The sequence below is a fragment of the Anoplophora glabripennis genome, unplaced genomic scaffold (genome assembly GCF_000390285.2).
Source record: "Anoplophora glabripennis isolate ALB-LARVAE unplaced genomic scaffold, Agla_2.0 scaffold110, whole genome shotgun sequence".
NCBI classification, from domain to species: Eukaryota; Metazoa; Arthropoda; class Insecta; order Coleoptera; family Cerambycidae; genus Anoplophora; species Anoplophora glabripennis.
This window is the reverse complement of record NW_019416295.1, coordinates 388,390-411,575: the sequence shown is the minus strand read 5'-3', so window position 1 is coordinate 411,575 and position 23,186 is coordinate 388,390. Positions and strand designations below refer to the sequence as shown.

The 23,186-nt window shown below is 33.6% G+C and overlaps 1 protein-coding gene across 1 annotated transcript; it reads left to right on the top strand.

Annotated features, from left to right (window-relative positions):
- LOC108903699 (intraflagellar transport protein 140 homolog) lies at positions 1-23,140 on the top strand. Its single transcript, XM_018705965.1, has 14 exons — positions 1-155; positions 209-436; positions 490-763; positions 905-1,171; positions 1,243-1,830; positions 5,733-6,434; positions 7,293-7,547; positions 9,267-9,493; positions 9,818-10,104; positions 10,442-11,027; positions 18,921-19,115; positions 19,267-19,485; positions 19,551-19,749; positions 22,716-23,140. Exons 1-14 carry the CDS (start codon positions 9-11, stop codon positions 23,048-23,050), a joined length of 4,509 nt encoding a protein of 1,502 aa, XP_018561481.1. The 5' UTR covers positions 1-8; the 3' UTR covers positions 23,051-23,140.
- Positions 23,141-23,186: the final 46 nt, after the last annotated feature.

The window sequence follows — 23,186 nt, the reverse complement described above, 5'->3', positions numbered from 1 at the left end:
TAGGCGTAATGTCACTGTATTTTGAAAATCCTGTCAGTTTTCCTGAACCGGGATCTATTTCTGTAAACGGAATATGGCACCCAAATGCTGCCCTTTTGGCCGTGGCCAGCTTTTCTCAAGATCGAGGCGGATTTGTAATTATTTTTGATGAACTCGTAAGGTTAATAAACTTTTACACACTTACCATATTTAATTATTGCTTTATCAGGGAGAATCTTTGAAAGATGTGAATTATCCTGTTCATAGAAGTTATCAGGTCACAGCTTTGGCTTGGCATCCTGAAAAAACTGTTCTTGCAACAGGTTGGGAGAATGGTGAAATGAAAATATGGAATGGTACTGAAAAAGAATTTATAAATGTTGTTGGACCCCAGAAAGCACCAATCACGTTGCTGCAATTTAGTGAAAAGGGTGGAAGGCTTGTTTCTTGTGATTCAGTTAGCTAATTCAAAATTAATTATGGAATAAGAAATAATACAATAATTTTTAGACGGGATCGGTTGTTGGGTGGAAGATTGACAGTAAAGGCGAAACGAACTTATCCTTTCACTTGGATCTGAAAGAATCCATAACACATCTTACCTTTAGACTTACTGTTAGGAATCATCCTGATTTTGACGTTGAGGGGTTAGCGAAAGCAGCAGTCAATGGAGATGAACATGCTCTGGATATGTTCAGTAATTGGAGACCTAAAACTACAGCAAGAAAATTCAAAGTGCAAGATGGAGCCGATAATTTAAATTTTTTTATAGCGACCCAAGCAGGTAAAAATATTGTATCGTTATTACTGTTTACAGTAGGTAAGTGCAAATGACACTTAAAGATCAGATTGTATTTTTACAGTAATAAAATTAATATGGATAAAATGGAAAAACATATTTTATTAATAATTATTCATTTTACAGGTTCCATTTATTATGTTAACGCTGCCGGTTCCTGTGCGGAGGTTTTAAATACAGAAGGGGTGCCCCTTTCTTATGTAATTTATCACCCCGTTAAAGATGCTGTGATTGTAATGATGGAAGGTTTAACCATAGGCCATTTTTCTGTCGACTATCAAGGTCACTTAAATGAAATTGCTAAAGTAAAACTGAGCGGTAGAGTGCAGTCCCGATCTGTAGGAAGTCAGGGCTTAGTTTGGGCAGGAAATACTAGTCTCGCTGTTTTAACTGGTATAGTATAAATAAATGAGTTTTAGAAGGTTTATTGGAACGATTTTAAGATTATCACTACATAATTTTAGGTGAATTAACTGTCCGTATTTGGGATACGGACTCAAACGACAATTACGTTTTGCCAACCGCTATGAAACTGTATGCTCCCGACGATAAATCTCATACAGTCAATGAAATTTTTACCTGCTTATCGTACAGTAAATTGAACCAAACTCTCTGTGCAGGCACAAACATAGGGAGGATATATTTCTGGACAAAGAAACCAAATTCCAGCGAACTAGAAAATCCTGAGGATAGCTGGGAACTAAATAATGTCAACACCATTAGCGGTACAATAAAACAACTAATGTGGGGTTCGGTGATGCTCAGGCTACCTCTACTAAGTGTGAATTGTGTCACTTCGGTCTACATAATGAAAGAACAGAGCATTTGTCAAAGTTTTTCGGAGAAGATTTGGGCTACACAGAAGACGGCCAGTCAAGTGTTGTTGGAAACCGACAAAAGCAATTATTTGCTGCAGTTGGAGTCCCAGGTTACGGATATAGCCATATCAGAAAATACTTTGGCCTTAACTAATGGCAGGATTATTACAGTGTATGAAATAATATGGATCGACAATGATAATACTCTGGGAAAGAAATCTTCGACAACACAAGGTAAGAATATAGATTTTTTTTCTTGCAAATGTACTTATCTATTTGATCCTTTTGTAGCATCCAAGCAGAAAAATTGTACACAAATTGTAGAATAGAAATGCAAAACTTGTGTAAATTTTATTTTTATTCTCGTTTTTATTTGACTGTTACTGTAATGTAATGTTATATAGAACATCAGAAGTTAGGCCGTTCACGGCCAGACGGCAGCGGAATCAACACCATCAGATCTTAGAAAAAATGCTTTAAAAAGCCGCAAATTATTATTTTAATTGTCGTGAAGAGTAATAAAAATATTTTACATAATAAGTAATATGATAAATACATAATTTATTAGATATGAGGGCATCGATCGCAATGCCCCTGGATGGTCTACAAATATCAAAATTTGCATATAAGCGTCACTACCAGTGGTGGCTCGCCAGGTGACGCAAGTGACGCACCGCTTCACCTAAAATTTCCGTTTGGTTGTGCAATTTAATATTATTGTTAATTTTATATAAATTTTATACATAATTTAGGTATACATACTTCTATATTGAAAGTGTACTGTGTTTATTTGTTTTATACACAGAAATAAACAGAATAGTTGCACGGTGAATGCCTTCTAAAAAACCATTGCCTTCGTTAAGCCAAACATCAACCTTGTACCATACAACGTATAGTATAAGCAAGTGATGCGGATCGAAATCAGTCTGCATTCTGCTTCTTTTCGTAGCATTGTTTATGGCGGTTGTCATGGCAACGAGGTGACCAACACGTGAGTAAACTACGGCATGGGGGAACGAGTGATGGGGAAATTGAAGCAGCATTGTCATCGCCTATCGTTTGCCTTTAAACAGTTTATACGATACGTCGCCCAGTGCACGATTATAATGGCTCTTTATCAATATTTGTTTTTTATCAATAATTGTATGATCCAGTTTTATTGGAAACACTATTTTCTAGATGGAAAATTGAGAACAAAAAGGATTTTTTAAATTGCGAGAGACCTGTGCCTACTCTCGATGTGGAAAAAAGGGGGAAGTCAAAAGACAAAATGTACGCTCGGAAGTTTCGAAATAAATGGTATTTGGAGTGGTTGTGTGGAAGTGTTTATTTAAAAAAACTTTTCTGTATGCCGTGTTTAATTGTGGGTGTAAAGTTGGGCGTGTGGAATAAGGAGGGATTTTACAATTTTGTAAACGTCACGCGAGACTGTCGTAACCACGAAGCTTCTTTGGAACAATACGGTGTGCAGATTTTCACAGAAGTCCACGAGCCGAACTAATATTTCTATTTTTTATAAAATATAAATGAAAATCCTTCTCGCGAACGTTAGCTTTTCAGTAATATTGCAAATGCAACTAAAAATTTCCAGATTCATTTAAAGCCCTTTAACCTTGAAAATTTCAAAATTTTTGCCTGTGGCTCTTTTTTTTTTCTTTTTAGTCAATCACTGAATATACTTCACCCGTTCTCAGTGTCACAAGCCACAAGTGATCACCACTTTGAATTATCTGATAATTCTGATAACAGCTCATAAAACCAATGACATCTATATCGACTACTAAATACACTACCTACACTATTTCAACATAGTATGACTTGTTGCATTAATAGTTCTGTTTTTGCAGCACTTGAGGACTGATTTGAAACTGTCAGAAATATTTGGCCAATTAATTTGTGACCTTATTAGACTCGCTGAAAGCACATGACAACTTAGTGGCCGAATATATCTTATAGTTTCAAAACAGTTTGAGACTGCTGCAGAAACACACCAAATATAATATTTTTAAACATTTTTGTTTGCACATCTTTATATAGTTTTGAATAGACAGGAATTAGTAAATCTTTTTGAAAAATTGCCAACACATTTTTTTACAAAAATTTCCAGAATTGTGAAATAACACAAAATGCATTTCTACTAGAATTTATTACTTTCTTCGCCTTACTCCATTATACCTACTGTCGTAACTTCAAGAAGTTCGGTGATTTTTTGATTAATGTGAATCCCCTTGTCTCTCACGTTCGGGGTGCTTGATCATTGTGAGTCCCCATGCCTCTCGCGTTTAGGATGCTTGATTAGCATAAGTCCCCTTGCCTCTCACTTTCAGGGTGTTTGATTAGCGTGAGTCTCCTTGCCTCTCACTGATCGGGAAAAAAACATTCATTACAATAATGTGGTGAATTTACTGCATTAATTGGAAAAAATGCTACAATAACGAGTGGGTGGACGATTTGGCTAATTTAGGTGAGTGGGGTTAGGTTGGATGGGTTTATGTAGAGAGTTAGTGTTGGTGGGGGTAAGAGGATTTAGTTGGTTTAGGTGGGTGGGGTGGAGTTAGGGTGGTAAGGTTTAATTGGTTTAGTTGGGCGTTTGATGTTGGGGTTAAAGGGGTTGATTGGTTTAGGTAAGGGGTAAGCATGTAGTGGGAGGGTTGGTTGGTTTGGGTGGATAGGGTGAGTTTGGTTGATAGATATGTACATTTTTTAATTTCATTTATGGAGATTTATGGAGATTTTCACTGTTACTGTCTTCTATATAGGTGGTTTCTACCCCTTGAAAGTGAATTCCGAGAAAAAAAAAAATATGTGCAATATTTTTTAGAGTATTTGAAATCGTACATAAAGAGAGAGGCGGTTAACTTGCAGTTTTCATCAGCGTTGCCATATGCTATCATCATGTCCACTGTTACTGCATTCATGGGCCATGTTAGTATGTTTATTTGCATTTATTAATAAACACACTAAAACAAAAAGAAAATACAGATAAAATTAGAATTTAGAAAAATGTATCACCTAAATGTTGTTCACTAATAATTTTTAATTTTTTCTGTATTGAAAATTCGAGTAGAACGGATACTTATCTAAAATCAAACTAACAATTTTTCTGTTGACTACAAAAAAACTGGACAATGAAGCCAACATGTTATTTACAGCCTCAAATATTCACATTTTTCTGTGTAGTATGTAAGTTGGGAATGATTCTACAGGTTCTCAATAAGTTTTAGCAAGTTTGATTATTATTAACCATTTTGCAATTTCAGTTACTTTTACTATTGAAAATGTTTATTATTAATGTATTCTACCTTCCATTAAAACATCCTCCTCAAGTTTGTAAATATCCTGTATACAGTACAGTCCTAGATTTTAATTGGGAAATGCTTTGTTTTTGAGATACAGGATGTTGAATTAAAAAAATAAATAATATTATTTTATACATTTTCTGAAATAGCTCTGAGGATGTTTGACATCGAGTGATGAAACTTGAGTCACTGATTTATTTAATTAAAAGTCAAAATTCAAAGTTGATTTAAAAGTGTGCCAGCCAGTAACAGAGATTTTCGGAGTTGGCACCACTAGGAACTTCAGAATTTTTATTCTACTGTTACTATTCTGGAAAATCTATTAGTGCTTTTCATTCCCAGTTACATTTCGAAGAGAAAAGATCTATTTTTAGTTCTTCGAATAACGAGCCATTTTAAAGTTCTGCTTGGCTTAATTCTATTCTAAAATGAGCTTACACCACACAAAATATATCGAAAGTAACTCTAAATCTGGGGATTTTTTGTTAGAAATACGATTTTAAATATGTAATGTAACCAAAAATTATTGATGTAGAATTGTTTAATTTTCTAAACTCCTAAAATAATCCAAATTTAGATACTTCTAATAGTAATCAATCCTCGTATCTCTACTATACATATTTGCAAGTCGACTTAGGAAATTCTTGCCTCAAATTAGACATATCATTAACCCAAATTCCATCAGTCTACATCAAATGTCCCCAAAGATATTTGAGAAAATATAATACATTTTTTTAACATCAACATTTTGTCAAAAAGAAACTAATGTGATCCTCTTTCTGTCACCTGATTCAAATCTAGGCCATCCTATGTGTAGCAATAAAATTTTGATTTTAGGTGAAAATGATAATGAATTTTCCATTAATTTACTAAACAAATTCAATTCTGATAATGACGGCATGGTAATACATGAACAAACCATAATCACAATAAACTCCAAAGCAGTCACTTTACATACCTGCAAAGGCTCCATCATAACTTCCATTACATCAGGCCTGAGCGAAGGAGAGCCTATTGGCATGGATGTGACTGGTCAATACTTAACGATTTTCACGATGGAAGGTTTCCTTAAGATTTATGATCTAAGCGAAGCCGAATCAAAGCTTGTAACTCCAGTTAGAAACTTATACGATACGGTGTCTGATTTTGGCGAGATAATCCAAGCCAAGACGAACTCGGCTGGAAATAAGGTAGCTATGACGCTGGCAGCCGCTAATCTCATACCAGACGGAAAACTATATATCTGGGATGTGGAGAACGATGAAATGGTGATATACGATTTCCGAAAATATGACTTTGCTGATAAAAATGATATGGATGGTATGTATAGGAGCGATGAGAATGAAAAAGATGTTGAAGAAGTTAGGAACGATGCCGAGGAAATAAAAATGGCATTTGATGAAATTTGTAAGAACAGGATTCCTTTGAACTTGTTTTGGGATGCAGAAGATCCCAGGCTGTTAGTGTGTAATGCAAGAAAGCTGAAAATGTCTACAGGAAAAAATAAAGGGTTTCTTATTAGGTCAAAATCTATGGCAGGTAAATCCAATTAAAGTTAAATTATGTGTGTCGCAGAAATGGCTAAAAAAATTGAATGGTGGCCAATTTCTCTTTGTCAATAGGCATGAGCAAAGAAAAACTGCACTTAACAGAGGATGGGTGAAGCGGAATTATTTTCAGTGATATATCTAAATTTACAATATGTCAGTTATAGTCTAGCTTGTCAGATATTAGAGTATACGTGGATTAAAGTAAAAAATTATAATTATATATTCTAGGATTCCTAGGACTTTACAGGAGCTGCAATTTGTAGAATTGAGGATATTGTTTCTTAACAAGAATCATATCTTTTTATAGTATTAAGTAAACTATCTTTATCTAATTTGATGCGTTTCTGTTTAAAGCTCAATCCCAAACTTTTTTCAGGGTTACAACACCTATTTTCCAAAAAGAAGCATTTTTCTCTGACGGAACACCATCTAAGGTATCAGTATTGTACCTCATCATATAGCTGATTCTTTTCTAGCTGCGCTCAATTAAAATTCATAATTTTTATTTATTACAAAACTATAATTCCAAATTTGTTATAATTGATGGCTGTGGTGTAATTAGTTGGCATATTGAAATTGAAATTACAACTTTCGTAATTATCACATTTTTGATAGAATGTTTCGTTACTACATCCATATAAAAATTTATTTTTCTATTTGCAGCCTTTTTTAAGTTTTTTTTTAAGTTGAAAAATCATTATTTGTACCCCCTCCTAAGAAAAGCTATAACTTTCAAAGAGGGGCCTTTATGTGAAATATCCAAAAAATTGAATTTCTTTCTTTCTAACCATTTCTGGGTCACCGTTTATCATTTTTTATAATTTCTTAAGATTTGTTGTTTTCGTAGAAGAGAAGAAAAGCCTTAAAGATGAGGATCAAGTAATTGTAACTATGTTTGTGTCATCTGAAAATGGAATTAGAATCCATGACATAAAAGCTATAGATTCAGATGCTAGATTGGTAGCGTGCGCTACACCTTACATTGTAACATTACAAAAGCTGAATATTGTGAGAGAAATTATGAGTGATTTCAATGGTCTCGAAAACTGCGATAAAACAACTAGGGACGCTGTCCTAGATTTTAGTTATAATTTAACATTAGGTATGTAATATTTATTATTTTTAATGATACAATATACATTTTTTACTTTGAAAAAATGTATGTGAAATTAGTTCCAAATCATTTGCAATGCATGTTTAATAATATCGGTCGATAGCCGCACGGGTTAAGTCATCAGTACTTAAATTGTGTGCAAATTTCTGCCCGGGTTCGATTCCCGTGGACGGTAGACCGTAGATTAGCTATGCTTGTACGGAGGATTGGCACCCTCTGTGCAGGTATGGTAGGGTGGAAGAATGTTGGCTTGGGTCAATGTGAGAGATTGACACCGGTTGGCATTTGACCTCCCCCCTAATTAATAAGGTTTTCCAGGTTTCCCTCATTCCTGCACTGAATGGTGGTTAGGGCCTACCAACATAAGTCGTTCCTGGGTGCAAATGCGGCCTGCCTAATAATAATATGCCGCCTCCTCTCCCGCACAAGTCTCCGACTTATGGGCTGATTCTCATAGTTAGAATGAGGTGGATAGTATATCAAAAAATAAATGTTCTTTTTTTCAAAAATTATAGAAAATGAATAGTTGACATGCAAAATAAAATGAATAATTTGAAGAGGGACGGTAGATATACAGGGTCGGAAAGTCCCCATGGTTCATCAGCCGTTACGTGAGAGCGATAAAGAAAGCCATAGAAATCCGTGTGATAGAGAAAGACGGCTATAATGAAGGCGTCTAATAGTCACTGCCCATTTCGCTCTTCCACAAATAAGAAGTGGATCTTATTTGTGGAAGGGCAAAATGGGCGGTGACTATTGGACGCTTTCATTATAGCCATCTTTCTCTATCGCACGGATTTCTATGACTTTCTTTATCGCTCTCACATAACGGCCGATGAACCATGGGGACTTTCCGACCCTGTATTTTTTGCAATATCTTAAAAATCTGTTGAAATATTTCATGGATATTTTAAACTTAGATTTAGGAGTTTACTGCTTGAATTCCAAATGTTGCATAATAAGTACGTAGTGTTCGGGGGATGTAGTGCATTTATTCAAATATGTAAAAATGTGCAGGGTGTCGAAGAAATATGTATGTTCGGCTTCCTACTACTGTGGCCCATACAAATTTTCTCTAAATAGATAGGGGGAATAGAATGCTTTGTGATTGTGAATAACCCTACACAGGTGATTTTTACAAAAAGCTCAGGCAAAAGGGAATAAGAAGAAGAGAAGTATAAGAAATAGAAAAGTTAGAAATAGGTGGAATTGACAAATTTAGAAAACTTGAACCTACATTCTTAATTTTTTAATTTTTATCCCTTCTAAAATATGTGAAAATATTGATTTCCGAACAATTGGGAAAAGGGAAATTATTATTTTTTTCTAATTTTCTACGAGTTAACATATCTCAACTTTAAAAAATTGAAGAAACAATAAAAAATTTAAACTCCCTAAAACTCCCCCTTACGCAACTTGTGGGGTTTGAATAATACTGTTTAAATTACTACCCTAATAAGTCAAGGCTTAAAATATGAGTAAGACATCTCAAAAGACTTAAGACATAAAAAAAATAAGATATTTATGGCATCTTCCTTTAAAAAGTATGTATCTTTTGTTTTCCATTTTTCATTAAAAAAATATATACAAGAAAGGCACTATGTATTAACTTTAGAAATATTATTCGTCATGGAAATATTAGGAGACAATCAATTTTATAATTTACTGTAATTTCATGAAATAAAACTGATTATTATATTCTCATAGGAAATATGGATGCCGCATTTAAGGCTATAAAATTAGTGCAGAGCAGTGGGGTGTGGGCTAGCCTTGCCCGTATGTGCGTGAAAACACGAAGGTTAGACGTAGCCGGTGTGTGTTTAGGACATATGGGTAACGCAATGGCTGCCAGAGCACTGCGTTTAGCCATGGCTGATGATTCCTTACCTTTGGAAGCCAAAGTTGCTGTTTTAGCAATACACTTGGGGATGTTAGTAAGTAATTTGTAAAAAATTACTTTAAAATGCCTTACAAAGAATTTTCAATATTTGAAATTGAAAAAAAGCAGGGAATTTATTTTATTTGCAATTAGTTTCGGTTGTATAATATCGCACCCAAACCCTTGTACAGTTCAGCGAACTTAATCTGGCAGGTGAGACGTTCAAATGCAAGAGAGCACACACTACGTTTAAACAGTTGAAGTATTTTTCGATAAGGCCCCTCTTACATTATACCACTGGTCTTCATTAGCCAGATGAAATAAGTTGAACTGTACATTTGTAAAAAATCTTCTACATATTTGCTTATACGGAAAATAGGATGAGGCCGAACAACTTTATATTCAGTGCGGGAGATACGACTTACAGAACAAACTACTCAGAAGCAGGAATAAGATGGACGCAGCTCATGCGGTAGCTGAGTCAAAAGACAGAATTAACTTGAGAAATACCGAGCACGTCTGGGCTAGATCGTTGGAACAAGCAGGAGATTTTAAGGAGGCCACTGCCCGCTACGAGAGGGCCAACACTCATTTGTACGATGTCCCTAGAATGCTCTGTGACCATCCACAGCAGTTGCAGGCATACATGTTAAAAACGAAAGATAAGTAAGTTACTAAGTTTTATATCTTGAACTGATAATTTAATCTGAAATTTCTTTCTTGCGTTTCATTTTATAGGATAAGGCGGTGTTCCGATATTAATTGGCACACTTAAAATTTTTATTCAGATGATAAATATCAGTTTTACAGTTTGTATGTACAATTATTTTAGATATATTAAAGTACTTAATGTAAGTTAAATTTAACCTGAATTCAAAATTTTCAAAGTTTAATCCTTAAACACCCTGTATAACAAAAAAGGTCGAAGGCACCAAATCTGATGACATGTTTGGCCATGCGGTAAAACACTAACCAAATTCTGTATGTATTTAACGGATTTCAGGGAAATGTTGAAATGGTGGGCTCAATACATAGAATCGCAAGGTGATATGCATTCGGCCTTAAAGGTATACGCCAGCGCTGGCGATATTTACTCTCAAGTTCGCGTCTTATGTTTTTTGGGAGAAGAATCAGCCGCCTCCGAGTTGGCCAGATCTAACTGCGACAAAGCGGCTTACTACCACTTGGCGAGGTATTACGAAACCATCGGAAACTACGAGGAAGCAGTAAATTTTTTCACGAAAGCGACTGCTTACTGCAACGCTGTGCGTTTGTGCAAGGAGAACAACATGGCGGAGGAACTGTGGGACTTGGGTGTCGTCGTTGCGAACAGGGAGAAAGTCGAATGTGCGAAGTTCTTCGAGGAGCGGGGTGATCTTGAGAAAGCTGTGGTTCTGTATCACAGGGGAGGCATGCTTCATAAGGCTCTGGATCTGGCGTTTAAAACGCAGCAGTACGAAGTTTTGCAGGATATTGCCACCCAACTGGACTCGTACTCAGATCCTGCGTTGGTGCAGAAGTGTGCAGAGTACTTCGTTACCAATGAACAGTTTGATAAGGCTGTTGATTTACTTGCAATAGCTAAAAAGGTATTTATAAGACATTTTAATAATTTAATTTTTTGTAATATACAGGGTGTCCCCAGTTCGGGTTGCCTGTCCTGAAATGGATACAAAATTTCAATTGTCAAAAAAAATCATTCTTCATAAAAATTTTTGCTTGTCCAGAAGCCAAGAGTAAAAACAATAAAGAGTAAAGTACTTTAAATCTTAACGCTACGTGAAAAAGTAATGGGGAAAAGTTACTTGGAATTAAATTTTATGTTTAAATATGAAAGCATGGTCTTCCAGTTAATACTCGACATTCTGGGATATTCTAGGACTCTACTTATTTTTTAATACTTTCGGAGAAGCCATTCTATTTAAAAAATATTGCTTTATTGAAAAACAGATACACATGTTTGCATATTAATAATTTATTTTTTATACAGGGGGATCAAAAACCTCAAAAACATTAATCCAACATTTATTTTGAGAACACAGCAGAATCAGTATGTACGCGCCATTACAAAACTATTCTATATNTCATTACCAACAGAGTAGTAGGCGGTGCTTAGTGAAACGGAGGGAAATTGAAATTTAAAATTGAAACAGAATTTTTAAAGAAACTTTAAGGAAATCCTGGCATTTTTTTGTGTTTTTATCAAGAACTGGATGGGATTAGTTGTATTTAATATTTCGTATAACTCTACAGATGAGAATAAAAATAAATTCTTTGTTTATGTTATTACACACTGGCGTCGATTCAGAATCGGCCATGTTGAATTCGACTGTTTATTGTTTGCGGCGCCCCGCTTCCGTTGCTGCCTTTATCTCTAAATATTAAAATATTAGCTAATTATGTGATTGAGAAACTTTTTCAAAACATGAGGCGTAATATACGGCGTGATCTGTGTTATGTTTCGGGGGAAAATCGGTAATAATAGCCATTAAAATGCCAAAAAATCGTTTGGTAATTTTGTAATGGCTACGTCTCGCGTCCCCCCGTTCTAGACAATGACAGTGAAAATTTTCACGTGATATTTTTTAAATTCGGGATGAAACACTAATTAGGTGCATATTTTTGTGCATAAAATGACTTTTTAGAATATCGCTTCCTCGCGAAATGAATACTGATAACCAAAATGTCCTTTCGGGAGGACATAGTTCTTCTAATTCTGAGGTAAGTGCGATTCATTTTGTTATTACTGACACGCTGATAAACGCTTATCTGACGTTTACTTGTTTATTCATATTTACCGCTTAATATACATCCGGTATTTTGACACAGGACACATACACAGAATCTTGTACCGCATTAACAAAATTAAGTATTCTCTTCAATTTTTTTAATGATGTAACCTGTAATTTTCGCCAAAAATACAATAATTACAACAAATTAATGCATTATTTCATCACTGCTACTTACATGAATAAATTATAAAACATCAAAGGAAGTAATCCCGTGTTTATAAAATTTAAGAACTTTATATAAACATTTGAGATATTCTAATTTAATTAGGACCGGCCTTCAATTTGGGAAATGTACCTATATCTTTTGTGTACAGTATGATCGATATACAGGGTGTTTAGATCTCATTTGGAACACACATGTCAAAATTTTAGCGTATCGTTCTACAAATTCCATGATTAGAGATTTTTTATGGGCAATTAGACAATGTGGCATAATTAATTCAGCTCCTTTTTTAAAAAGCCCGTGTCTCTCGTTTCGATAATTTATAGCTTTCTAATTTTTTAAATAAAATGTTACTAGACTAGGTATAAATTGTCTGTGAAAAAGTAACAGTGATTTCTAAGACTTTTTTCATTGTTATTTAAACATTTTTCAGTATTTTCAAGGCATACTAAAAACAATTGCACTACTTAGGATTGTGAAAAAATTAATAAATTAATGAAGGTTGAGGTATGCGAGTTTTATAGGGTATTGAATTAAACCACTTTGTCAGATTAAAACATCATAGTACACCACCCACATAAATTGAGACACTTTGTACATTTAGAAAAATAAGTATCAAAATTGTATGATGCGCTAGAACTCTGTAAAATTTGACAGATGTGTTCTGGATCAAATCTCAACATCCTATATGTTGCGTAAGTTGTTCTACCGAAAAAGTTTGGTACGTTCATTTTCAAGAAAAAATTCTGTATAAGCACTTATCCATTTTATTGAATATGAGGACCAAGAATTTTAGAAAAGTGGTTTTCTAGTATGTTTCATATACAGTTGCAAGAATAATATATCACTAAATAAACAAGTCTTGCAACTACAAGCACCATGCAGCAACATATCAGGAAAGAAAAATAAATCGAAATACCACCAGGCAGTGAAGTATATTACTCAAATTTGTTTATTTTATATTTATATACTACCACTAAATCTATTATACCATTCTCAAATTTATTTATGTTTGAGAAAAACACATTTACCAAGATTATCAATCAATTTGAACAACTTTTTTTTCTTAATTTTTTGACATCAGATAAAACTACTGTTTCCACACTATGTACCTAAATGTTTCATTTTAGTTACCTACTGTTAAAAAAGATTTGTTTTTCACAAAAAAATATAAATACTTCAAAAAATTTACTATAGACTTACAACATCGATTATAGTATTGTAAATTAATAAACTTCTATAAAAGATAGATAACAACATTAATTTAATTATTATTTTTTACATAAATCAAAATTTGTTTGTCCATTAAATTGTTTGTAGGTAGTTCTATAGCTCGTTATAAGAAGTTTTGTATATATAAATAAAACCGATAACAAATTATCAGTAACTTGTAACATAAAAAGTTTGTAAACATGTAATCTGTGACTATTAATGCATTTATTATATTTAAAAAATGTGTATAACACAAATAATATTGCAAATCCTACATAGTAAATAAAAAGGAACTATGAACTTAAATTGATATCTAAATTATTAGCGAGATTATTGGTATTGTATTGAAATGTTAAAATATAGATGTCCAATAATAAGTATATGTATAATCAACATTGGCTTTTTGTCAAATATAATACACCAAACTTGTCTTGCCTTTTCCACTTTGGAAATAATGTCTTAGTTGATTCAAAAGAACTTTGCTTTCAAAAAAATATAATTTTCCATTTTAGGGTACAACTCAGAGACCACCAACCACATCAGTTCCTACAGACTTAAGGGTGAATACAACAGCGTTGAATGCTGTAACGTTAAGTAGTGTAGCAAAATATTGGGTGTTAACAAACTTGTTACCTGGTCCTATACCGCAGGTCTCTGTATATGGTCTACCTGGGACGAGTAGGGAAAACCAAGGCAAATTGTCGCAGGTAACATCAGATTCATTTACTTTATAACTAATCATTACGTTGACTGTTTGTCCACTTCATTGAAACATTTCCACGTAGGTATTAAAACAGAATTTTGAGGAGAGTATAAATATACGTTTTGCATCTATTTATACAGTTTGCATTACTTAAATAATTTACTTTTCTAATATATAATATTTAATTATTTTGATGTGTTTTCCGAGACTGTTGATATTTTGGCAAGGTAAAAGCAATTTGCTTAAATTCCAAATGCACAAAACGTGGAATATTATAAAATATAACTACAATAATCCGACAGATTCATCATTTTGGTGCATCTGATAAATGTCTCAGTTAATCATAACTGTCACAATCATTTAAAATTATTTGAGCCAAAATGTTAAAACAAATGACGTTCTTATTACCCATATAATTAAATCCTAAAATTTCACGGTGCAGTTCTAAATCAGATTTTATGCAGTCCACTAGATTTTTCGTAAAAGGTAAAATTGTTGAATATAACTTTTCATAATAATCAAAGTCTACATATTTTGTTTATCTTTTTTCCATATACTTAAGTGACATTTTTCTAGAACAAAACAGTTTAAAATAAATTTTCAATTATTATTTTTTTTATAATAGGATACTTATTTTGTATTTCTGTTATTTGAAATATTTATTTTTACGATTAAGGCTAACTCCTGTGGTGATAAATACAAATATGGGAAGTCTATACTGAAATTTGGAATACAGAGTGGTTTTTTTATCAAACCTTGGGAGTAGATTATTAAAAAATCATAATTTTTGTAGTGGAGTTCGCGAGAAATTCTGGTATAACGACGTTTAAAGAACATTGAAATTATGAGTTTCATTTTAATGACGGTTACTCACTTAACAGTGTAAGACACTCTGCTGGCGTCATTGCCAGCAGAGTGTCTTAACAAACTAGCTTAATACATTGAACTGTTTTGTGTATAATATTTGAATATTAAAACACATGTATGATGGGGTATATGTCATCTACCCCCCGAGCCGTTTTTTTCTCTATGTTTGAATAAAACTTGAGTAATTAATTATGAAAGTGAGTGATATCTCTATTAATATTAGACTTATACCATTACAGCACCTGTACCAATGTAAAAAAAATACAATTTTGGTTAGTATCTCAACACTCAATTATTTTTATAAGAAATATTTTGTCATCTAATGAATACTTCCTAAAAATTTGTTGTATATTATTTTCTTCTAGATGCAAATGTAAAAAACTTTGTGTCTATTTCTTGAATTATATGTATTAATAATATTTAACTACATTGTTCAAACAAAATATTGCTGCAAATCTGTAAATTATGCAATATATGGTGTGTGTATGAGCTATGGTAAACTTGGGTTTGAATTATGAATGGTCTGGAATCTATATGAAATCAAATGAATCAAAAGTTAATAATAATTGACCATTGACTACATAAAAAATTATTATTTTTTAAAATCTCTATTCCTTTTACTAAAAAAAGTTGGTTTTTATCATTTTAACTGTTTCTGAATAAATCGTATTTATTAAAAACATTTTTTAAAAAACAATAGATAGTAGGCCAAAGTTGCAGTATTTGGTGACGAATAATAAGCCGAAGAGTGATTTGACTTGCCTATTTTCGCTTTGAGATTTTCAAGGAAAAACAAAATTTTTATTTTCAATTTTATTACTTTAAACGGAAACGTGGTTTTTTTTTTCAATGTCATATTGAATTTTTGTATTTTTTAATTCAGTTTATTTTTGTGGTCATGTTTCGGGCTGTAAGAACTGAACCGCAGAACATAGGCGTACGCATTATTTATTAAAAAGCAACAAATTAAATTGTCTATAATACACCACCATAAACACCAACAGATAGGAATTAATTACGTAACATTCCCACAATAACAAAGACAGCGGCTCACACATGTCTCGGTTGACCTGCTTGACACATCATTGAATTGCGGCTCTCTCTGACAGCCCTAGTCATGTTGATTTATATTTTTTTGTTTTTGCCAAAATAACAAAATATACATTCTTAGAAAGAAAGTACCTTGGTAAAAAAGCATCAAGTTAATGTTTGATTGGTATCACAATTGAGAAATCTAAAATTCCAATTTTTACATGAACAAGAGCAATATATGTTTCAATTTTAAAATGGCTGTATGCAATGCAAATACTAAGTCAATAAAATCTAGTGGGTACCCAATTTTAATACTTACCTTAAGTATATGTATTTTTAGTAGGTACCATTAGATATACAGGACAAAAGGATCCATCTAATTGTTGACTGCCCACAGTTTTAGAGGTTAGGCCGTCCACAGCAAGAAACTGTCTCAAAAAAAGACGATTTGTTACTTAAACTATTATAACAGTTTAATAAAAATAATAAATGTAATAAATAATGGCAATGCTAGATTTGAGGATGTCGATTGCAAAGCCCCTGGATCAGGACAACCTTTCAGATGTCAAAATTTGTGGGCAAACGTCATTCACTCCTTAACTTATCTGATAGCGTAGTTTATACAGGGTGTCCCTGAAAAGGATGGACAACGCTTGACCACAGGTTCCTTGGATGAAAACAAGACTATTTAGTCTAACTTACCTATATACAAAAGTGCACGCCTACTGAGATATAAGCCTTCTAAATATAGAACAGATAACCTAGTTTTTTTCAAACAATTTGAAAACTGTTTTTCTTAGAAACTTCAAATTTGGTACACATATTTTTTTATATAAGGGCAATGTAAATATAGAGAATGGTGAGCATACATATACAGGATGTTCTCTTTCTAGTGCCTGTGTGCCACTGGTTATCCCGTAACTTTTTTGTATGTACGCCAATGACAACAGAATTTATATTTTTAAAAATAAGCACTATTTTAGAACATTTTTTTGCCTCTTGCCAAAATTTTGATATTGTTTATGGATTTTGAGTAAAATTGTCATTTTTTACACATTAAATAATATAAAATCAGTTTAAGATAAATAGAACATTCCAGTACGAGGCACCATATAACAGAGAAACAAATTCATAACAATAATTAAAAGGTTCTGTGCCAAGCTAGCTGTGATTTAATTTTAGCTTACTTTGTTTTTTATTGCAATTTATACTTTTCCTGAACAAACTGATATGTTAGTAGTTTTGGGTTATTGTGAAGGAAATTCTTGTGCTACTGTTCGAACATATGCTAAAAGATTTCCTAATAGAAGAACTCCAAATCACAAAACATTTGCTAATGCGGAGAGACGCCTTCGGGAAACAGGACGTTTTTTACCCGTAACATTAAATCGTGGATAATTTACGGCCGGAATTATTCAGCTGGAGGAACAAATTTTGGAAAGGGTCGAAGAAATTCCTCAAGTAAATAAAAGGCATTTAGCGGCAGAGGCTGGCTTTCAAAAAGTTCCTTTAANATATGAAAGCATGGCCTTCTAGTTAATACTCGACATTCTGGGATATTCTAGGACTCTACTTATTTTTTAATACTTTCGGAGAAGCCATTCTATTTAAAAAATATTGCTTTATTGAAAAACAGATACACATGTTTGCATATTAATAACACAGGTCAACATTTTATCTAGGCTTGTGCACGGGAATTGAAGATGGTATCCTAGGGTTTTTGGGGTCGCTGATTACGATGACCGGGTCGGTTAGGCTCCATCACGTCAAGTTCAAGGTCATTTGAAGGTCAAATGGTCAAAAAACCTTCCTAAAATCTGAAAAAATCATGGTCATGTTTTTGAGGTCGCCAAATCTGAATCCAGTGTTTATTTTTACTTTGCATGCATCTTCGAGGTCATTCAAGGTCATCTCAAGGCAGATATTCTAGTTCTGTGGCACAATTGTGCATTTCGCAGATTGAGATTGTTACCATGTTATGCATTAATGAGATTTATACCAGAAAATATTCTTTGGAAAATGATCACAGAATTCAGATAAAAAAGTTGAATTCAGGCTGTCTATCTGACTAGTTTTTTTTCATATATCTATATATTTACCAAGTAATGAACACAAATTTAAAATTATACATAGAATTTAAATGGGAACCTAACCTACTTTTATGTGGATTATACAGTCATTTTCCAAATAATCTTTTCTGGTATAAATCTCATTAATGCATAACATGGTAACAATCTCAATCTGCAAAATGCACAATTGTGTCATAGAACTAGAATACTTGCCTTGAGATGACCTTGAAAGACCTCGAGGATACATACAATGTAAAAATAAACACCGAATTCGGATTCGGATTCGGCGACCTCAAAAACATGTCGATGAATTTTTTCAGATTTTTTGAAGTTTTTTTGACCATTTGACCTTCGAATGACCTTGAAATGAGGTCGACTGGCCTCAGATTCAAGTTCAGGGTCCTCGAAAACATACGTATGAATTTTTTCAAATTTTTCGGATGGTACTTGGCTTTTTTGTCCCAAAAACCCCTCAAATGACCTTGAGATGACCTTGAATGACTTCGAGGATGCATGCAAAGTAAAAATAAACACCGGATTCGGATTCAGCGACCTCAAAAACAAAATAATATTTCTACTTCTCGTTTGAACTCAATCTGCAATCTGCTCAATCTTTCTACCCAAATTCGCAATGATATTTTCAGTACAAAGAAGCTATTAGTCTGTGTTTAACTCATAACGTTCAACTAACCGAAGACCTAGCAGAGAAACTTACGCCAGAGAAAGATGTTGTTGAAGAAGAAATGAGACTGAATGTTTTGGAAAATCTAGCAGAAAGTTTAATGGTTCAGGGAAATTATCACTTGGCAACCAAGAAGTTTACGCAGGCAGGAGATAAGGTGATAAATTTTTTTTTTATAGATGGCAGTGATCCTGAAAATGGAAATTACTATTTTTGAAAAAAAAATATATCGAGCTTATTTATTTTAATATTTAAGTACACTTTATATTCGAACTGACAAACAACATGTTCAGTATGTAATTTTGTAGATACGTGCCATGAAAGCACTGTTGAAGTCCGGAGACACAGAAAAAATCGTTTTCTTTGCTGGCGTTTCAAGGCAACGAGAAATTTATATTATGGCTGCGAACTATCTACAATCTCTGGACTGGCAGAATCAACCCGAAGTGCTTCGCAACATCATTACGTACTATTCTAAGGGAAAGGCTTTGGACTTATTGGCAAATTTTTATGTTGCATGTGCGCAGGTAAAAAAACCTTGTACACTATTTTCATATTTCATAAAAATCTTTCGTTTAATTATGTTTTTTAGGTGGAAATAGACGAGTTTCAAAACTACGAGAAAGCCTTCGGTGCCTTGACAGAAGCGTCGAGGTGCTTACAAAAAATCACTAATCTGAAGGACCCGAAGCAGATACAGAAAGCTTCTGAAATAGTACAACAGAGGCTGACCTTGGTGAAAAGGTTCGTGGACATTCGCAGGTTATTCGAGCGGGGAGATCACCAAACTGGTTAGTGCAACCATCGTTTAAATACTTTACAGGGTGATTCTTAATCTATGTGCATAAGCTTGCTTATGATAAATAGTAATTAATAATAAAATTATTAATTATTTCAAAATAAATGAATAGGAATTAGTATTATAGTGGTAAAAAACTACTAAAACAACTGTTCAAAATTACTTATGTGACACCAAAAAGAAAAATCAAACGGATTAAGTTTAGGCCATAGACGTGGCCAAAGCATACAACTGTTGTCTCACTTTGTGTCAGCATTGATAAATTGTCATGTAAATACTGTTAAGTAAACGGCATTAGTCCATTTACAATACCAATCCATGTATAGGGTGTTTATTAAAATGGCAAACATTCAAGGGGTTATTCCCTGGATTATTCTAAGAATATTTTGTCCTTTGGTGATTTTTGAAAAGCCGCTTTGTTTCGTAGATACAGGGCGAGAAAAATTTTCAACAAAACCAATATTGATATTTTTCAAATTATTAAAAATAATAATTAAATAAAATAAAAGTATGGCGTACTACACTGGGTTTACCGAGTATAATTTTTTTTTTGAAAGAAAAAAAGGAGGCAAGTGCAGACATTGAAAAGAGCTGGGCAAAATACTTTGAAAATGTATTTAAAATACAAATTACGAAATACCAGTACGAAAGTATTTTAAAATACTTAAAAACAAAATACTTCATTGGCAAAGTATTTTAAATACAAATTACTTAGTATTTAAAATAGTATTTTAGGTATGTTGAATATTAAATACAGGGTGATTCACAAATGGTGGCCAAAAATGAAACCTCGTATTCTTGGTGAATTTTTCGTGGTGAGTCTTTCATGTAAAGTTTTTATCTAGCTCGCTTTGTTAACATGATACAGGGTGTAAACTTAAAAAAATTGCAGAACGCAGAGTAGAATGAGCTAAATCCAGGCGTGCAGGTGCGTAATTTTTTTTAGCATGTGTTGTACCAGTCGCCAACCGTAACAGGCAAAGAGTGTTTGTTTTGGTAGGTATTTTGGGTATTTTAAATACTTCGAGTATTTTAAATACTCAAAAGTATTTAAATTATATTTAGAAGATTTTAAATACTTTTTAAAATACAAATACAAATTACTTTATTAAAGTATTTGAAATACAAAATATTTTTGCGGTTATAATAAAAGTATTTTAATTACAAAATACAAAATACTATTTTGTATTTAAAATACTACTTGGTATTTGTTTTGTCAAAATACTCCCAGCTCTTCTTCTTTTAAAGAAACCAGTTTGAATGTGGATTTCATTTGAATACGTCTCGGACTGATCATTTTGTATGTGTCGAATTTGTCGAGTCTGATTGACGTTTGGCTGTTTAACGTGTATTTTCTGTCTTTAACAGTTAAACTTTTGTTAGTGATGTCCTCTATCATGAATCCCTATACGAACGCTGAAATAAGTGACCTCCCGATGGCAGTTTATTAAATGTTGGGTGGTTGTACATTGAACGATTTTCTGACTATAATGTTCCTGATAGAAAAACCCTCCAAAGTATTCATCAACGTCTTCATGAAACAGGCACAGTGAAACGAAGTGGAGGACCAGGAAAGCCAATGACGGTAAGAATGGTAGATGTGGAAGAGAATGTGCTGGACATGATACAGGTAGATCCACTCGAAAAATTGCAAATACTTTGAATGTTACTTGCATGGGACTTTTTGGAATATTCTTAGGGACTCTTTAGTTGTACCCATACCACGTACAACGCGTTCAGGCACTTCTTCCTGCCGATTTTCCTCCACGTATTGCATTCTGCCAATGGCTTTTGCACACATTGGAACAACTTCCTCAACTACTAACGCTGATTCTTTTTACCGATGATGAGAATTTCTCAAAAATGCAATGAGGAATTTTCACTATAACCATGTGTGGGCTGAAGAAAATCCACTTCAAGATCGTTTTCGACATCATTTCTCGTTGAACGTTTGGGTTGGAATTGTGGATGACTGTGACTGGTTAATTGGACTGGTATTTCTACCAGGAAGACTTACCGGTGAGGTGTATCACAATCTTTTGGAACAAACGCTACCTCAATTTCTTGACAACAAGAAATGCAATGTGGTTTATGCACGATGGTGCCGCAGCGCATTTTAGTGTGGTTGCTCGTGAGGTTTTAACAGTAACATACAAGGATCGCTGTGTTGGTCGAGATGGACTTCACTTATGGCCTGCTCGATCCCCAGACTTAAACCCCCTGGATTATTTCCTATGGGGCCATCATTACTTTATACTACTCCAGTGGAAAATGTGGAAGATTTAAGAAATCGAATATTTGCTGGGTACTCTTTAAGAAAGAGTGTGAGAGAGTGTGAAAGAAGTGAGGAGAAGATTGGATTTTTGCATCCTAGATGGAGGTAGTCATTTTCAACAGATCTTGTAGATTAAGAAGCTCTACATGTAATTTTCGGTAATAAAATGTTATTATCGAAAATTTTTCTTGCCCTGTATCTTCGGAACAAAGCGGCTTTCCAAAAACAATCAGAGGACAAAATGCTCTTTAATAGTAAAGGGAATAACCCCTTGAATTTTTGCCGTATGTTTAATAAACACACTGTATTTAGTTGCCAAGTGATATTCTGATGAGCTGCACATACTGAATTGTGTTATGACTCCCCGTAAACTAATATGTCTTTGTTGAAGAAGTTATGCACCATAATTTTTATTTTGTTTAAAATGAAACTCAGAATGTGACAATTGAAGAGGCTATACTGACGGGCATGCCACATGCATAAACAACTCATGACACATGAGTTGTTTAGCCCTTATTTGCCTTATTAACAAATTTTCATTCAATCCGTTAATACATGCTTAAATTAATCCACCTAGATGGTGCCAGCTCAGTTATCAAAGTATTTAAAGAATAGTAGGATGTGAAATGTCCTTAATTCTGGTATCTCCTTCTTAGATATGAGAAATGTACTGATTTTTGCAGGTATGTCTCAGTCTCGCCAATTGCTGATGTCTGGAGGTGAAGAATTAGAGGCGGCCGTAAGACGCGGCGATATTTTCGCCCTAATGATACATCATTGCGTTAAATCTGGTAACTTTACTGAGGCAAAACAGCTCTGTGGAGAGTTGCGTCAATTTTTAAGTGCCGCGAATAGTAACACACCCGTTACTTATTATCTGAATAAGGAATTGATTGAGGCGCTAGCTCAGGGTCTCGGAGTACCAGTGTCTGCCATCGTACCTGTAACAACTAAGTTGGCTATGACTGAGGAAGAAATCGAAACAGTTGAAGAAGTTATAGAGGAATATACTGTTTAATTTTTTAATAATATTTTGTTTAATCTTGCACTACTACACTAAATCCGTCCGAATTTGTGATTAAATATATTTAAGTATATAAAACTTATGTTAGAATATGAGAAATAAATGTTTGAATTGTCTTGTTCTTTATTTT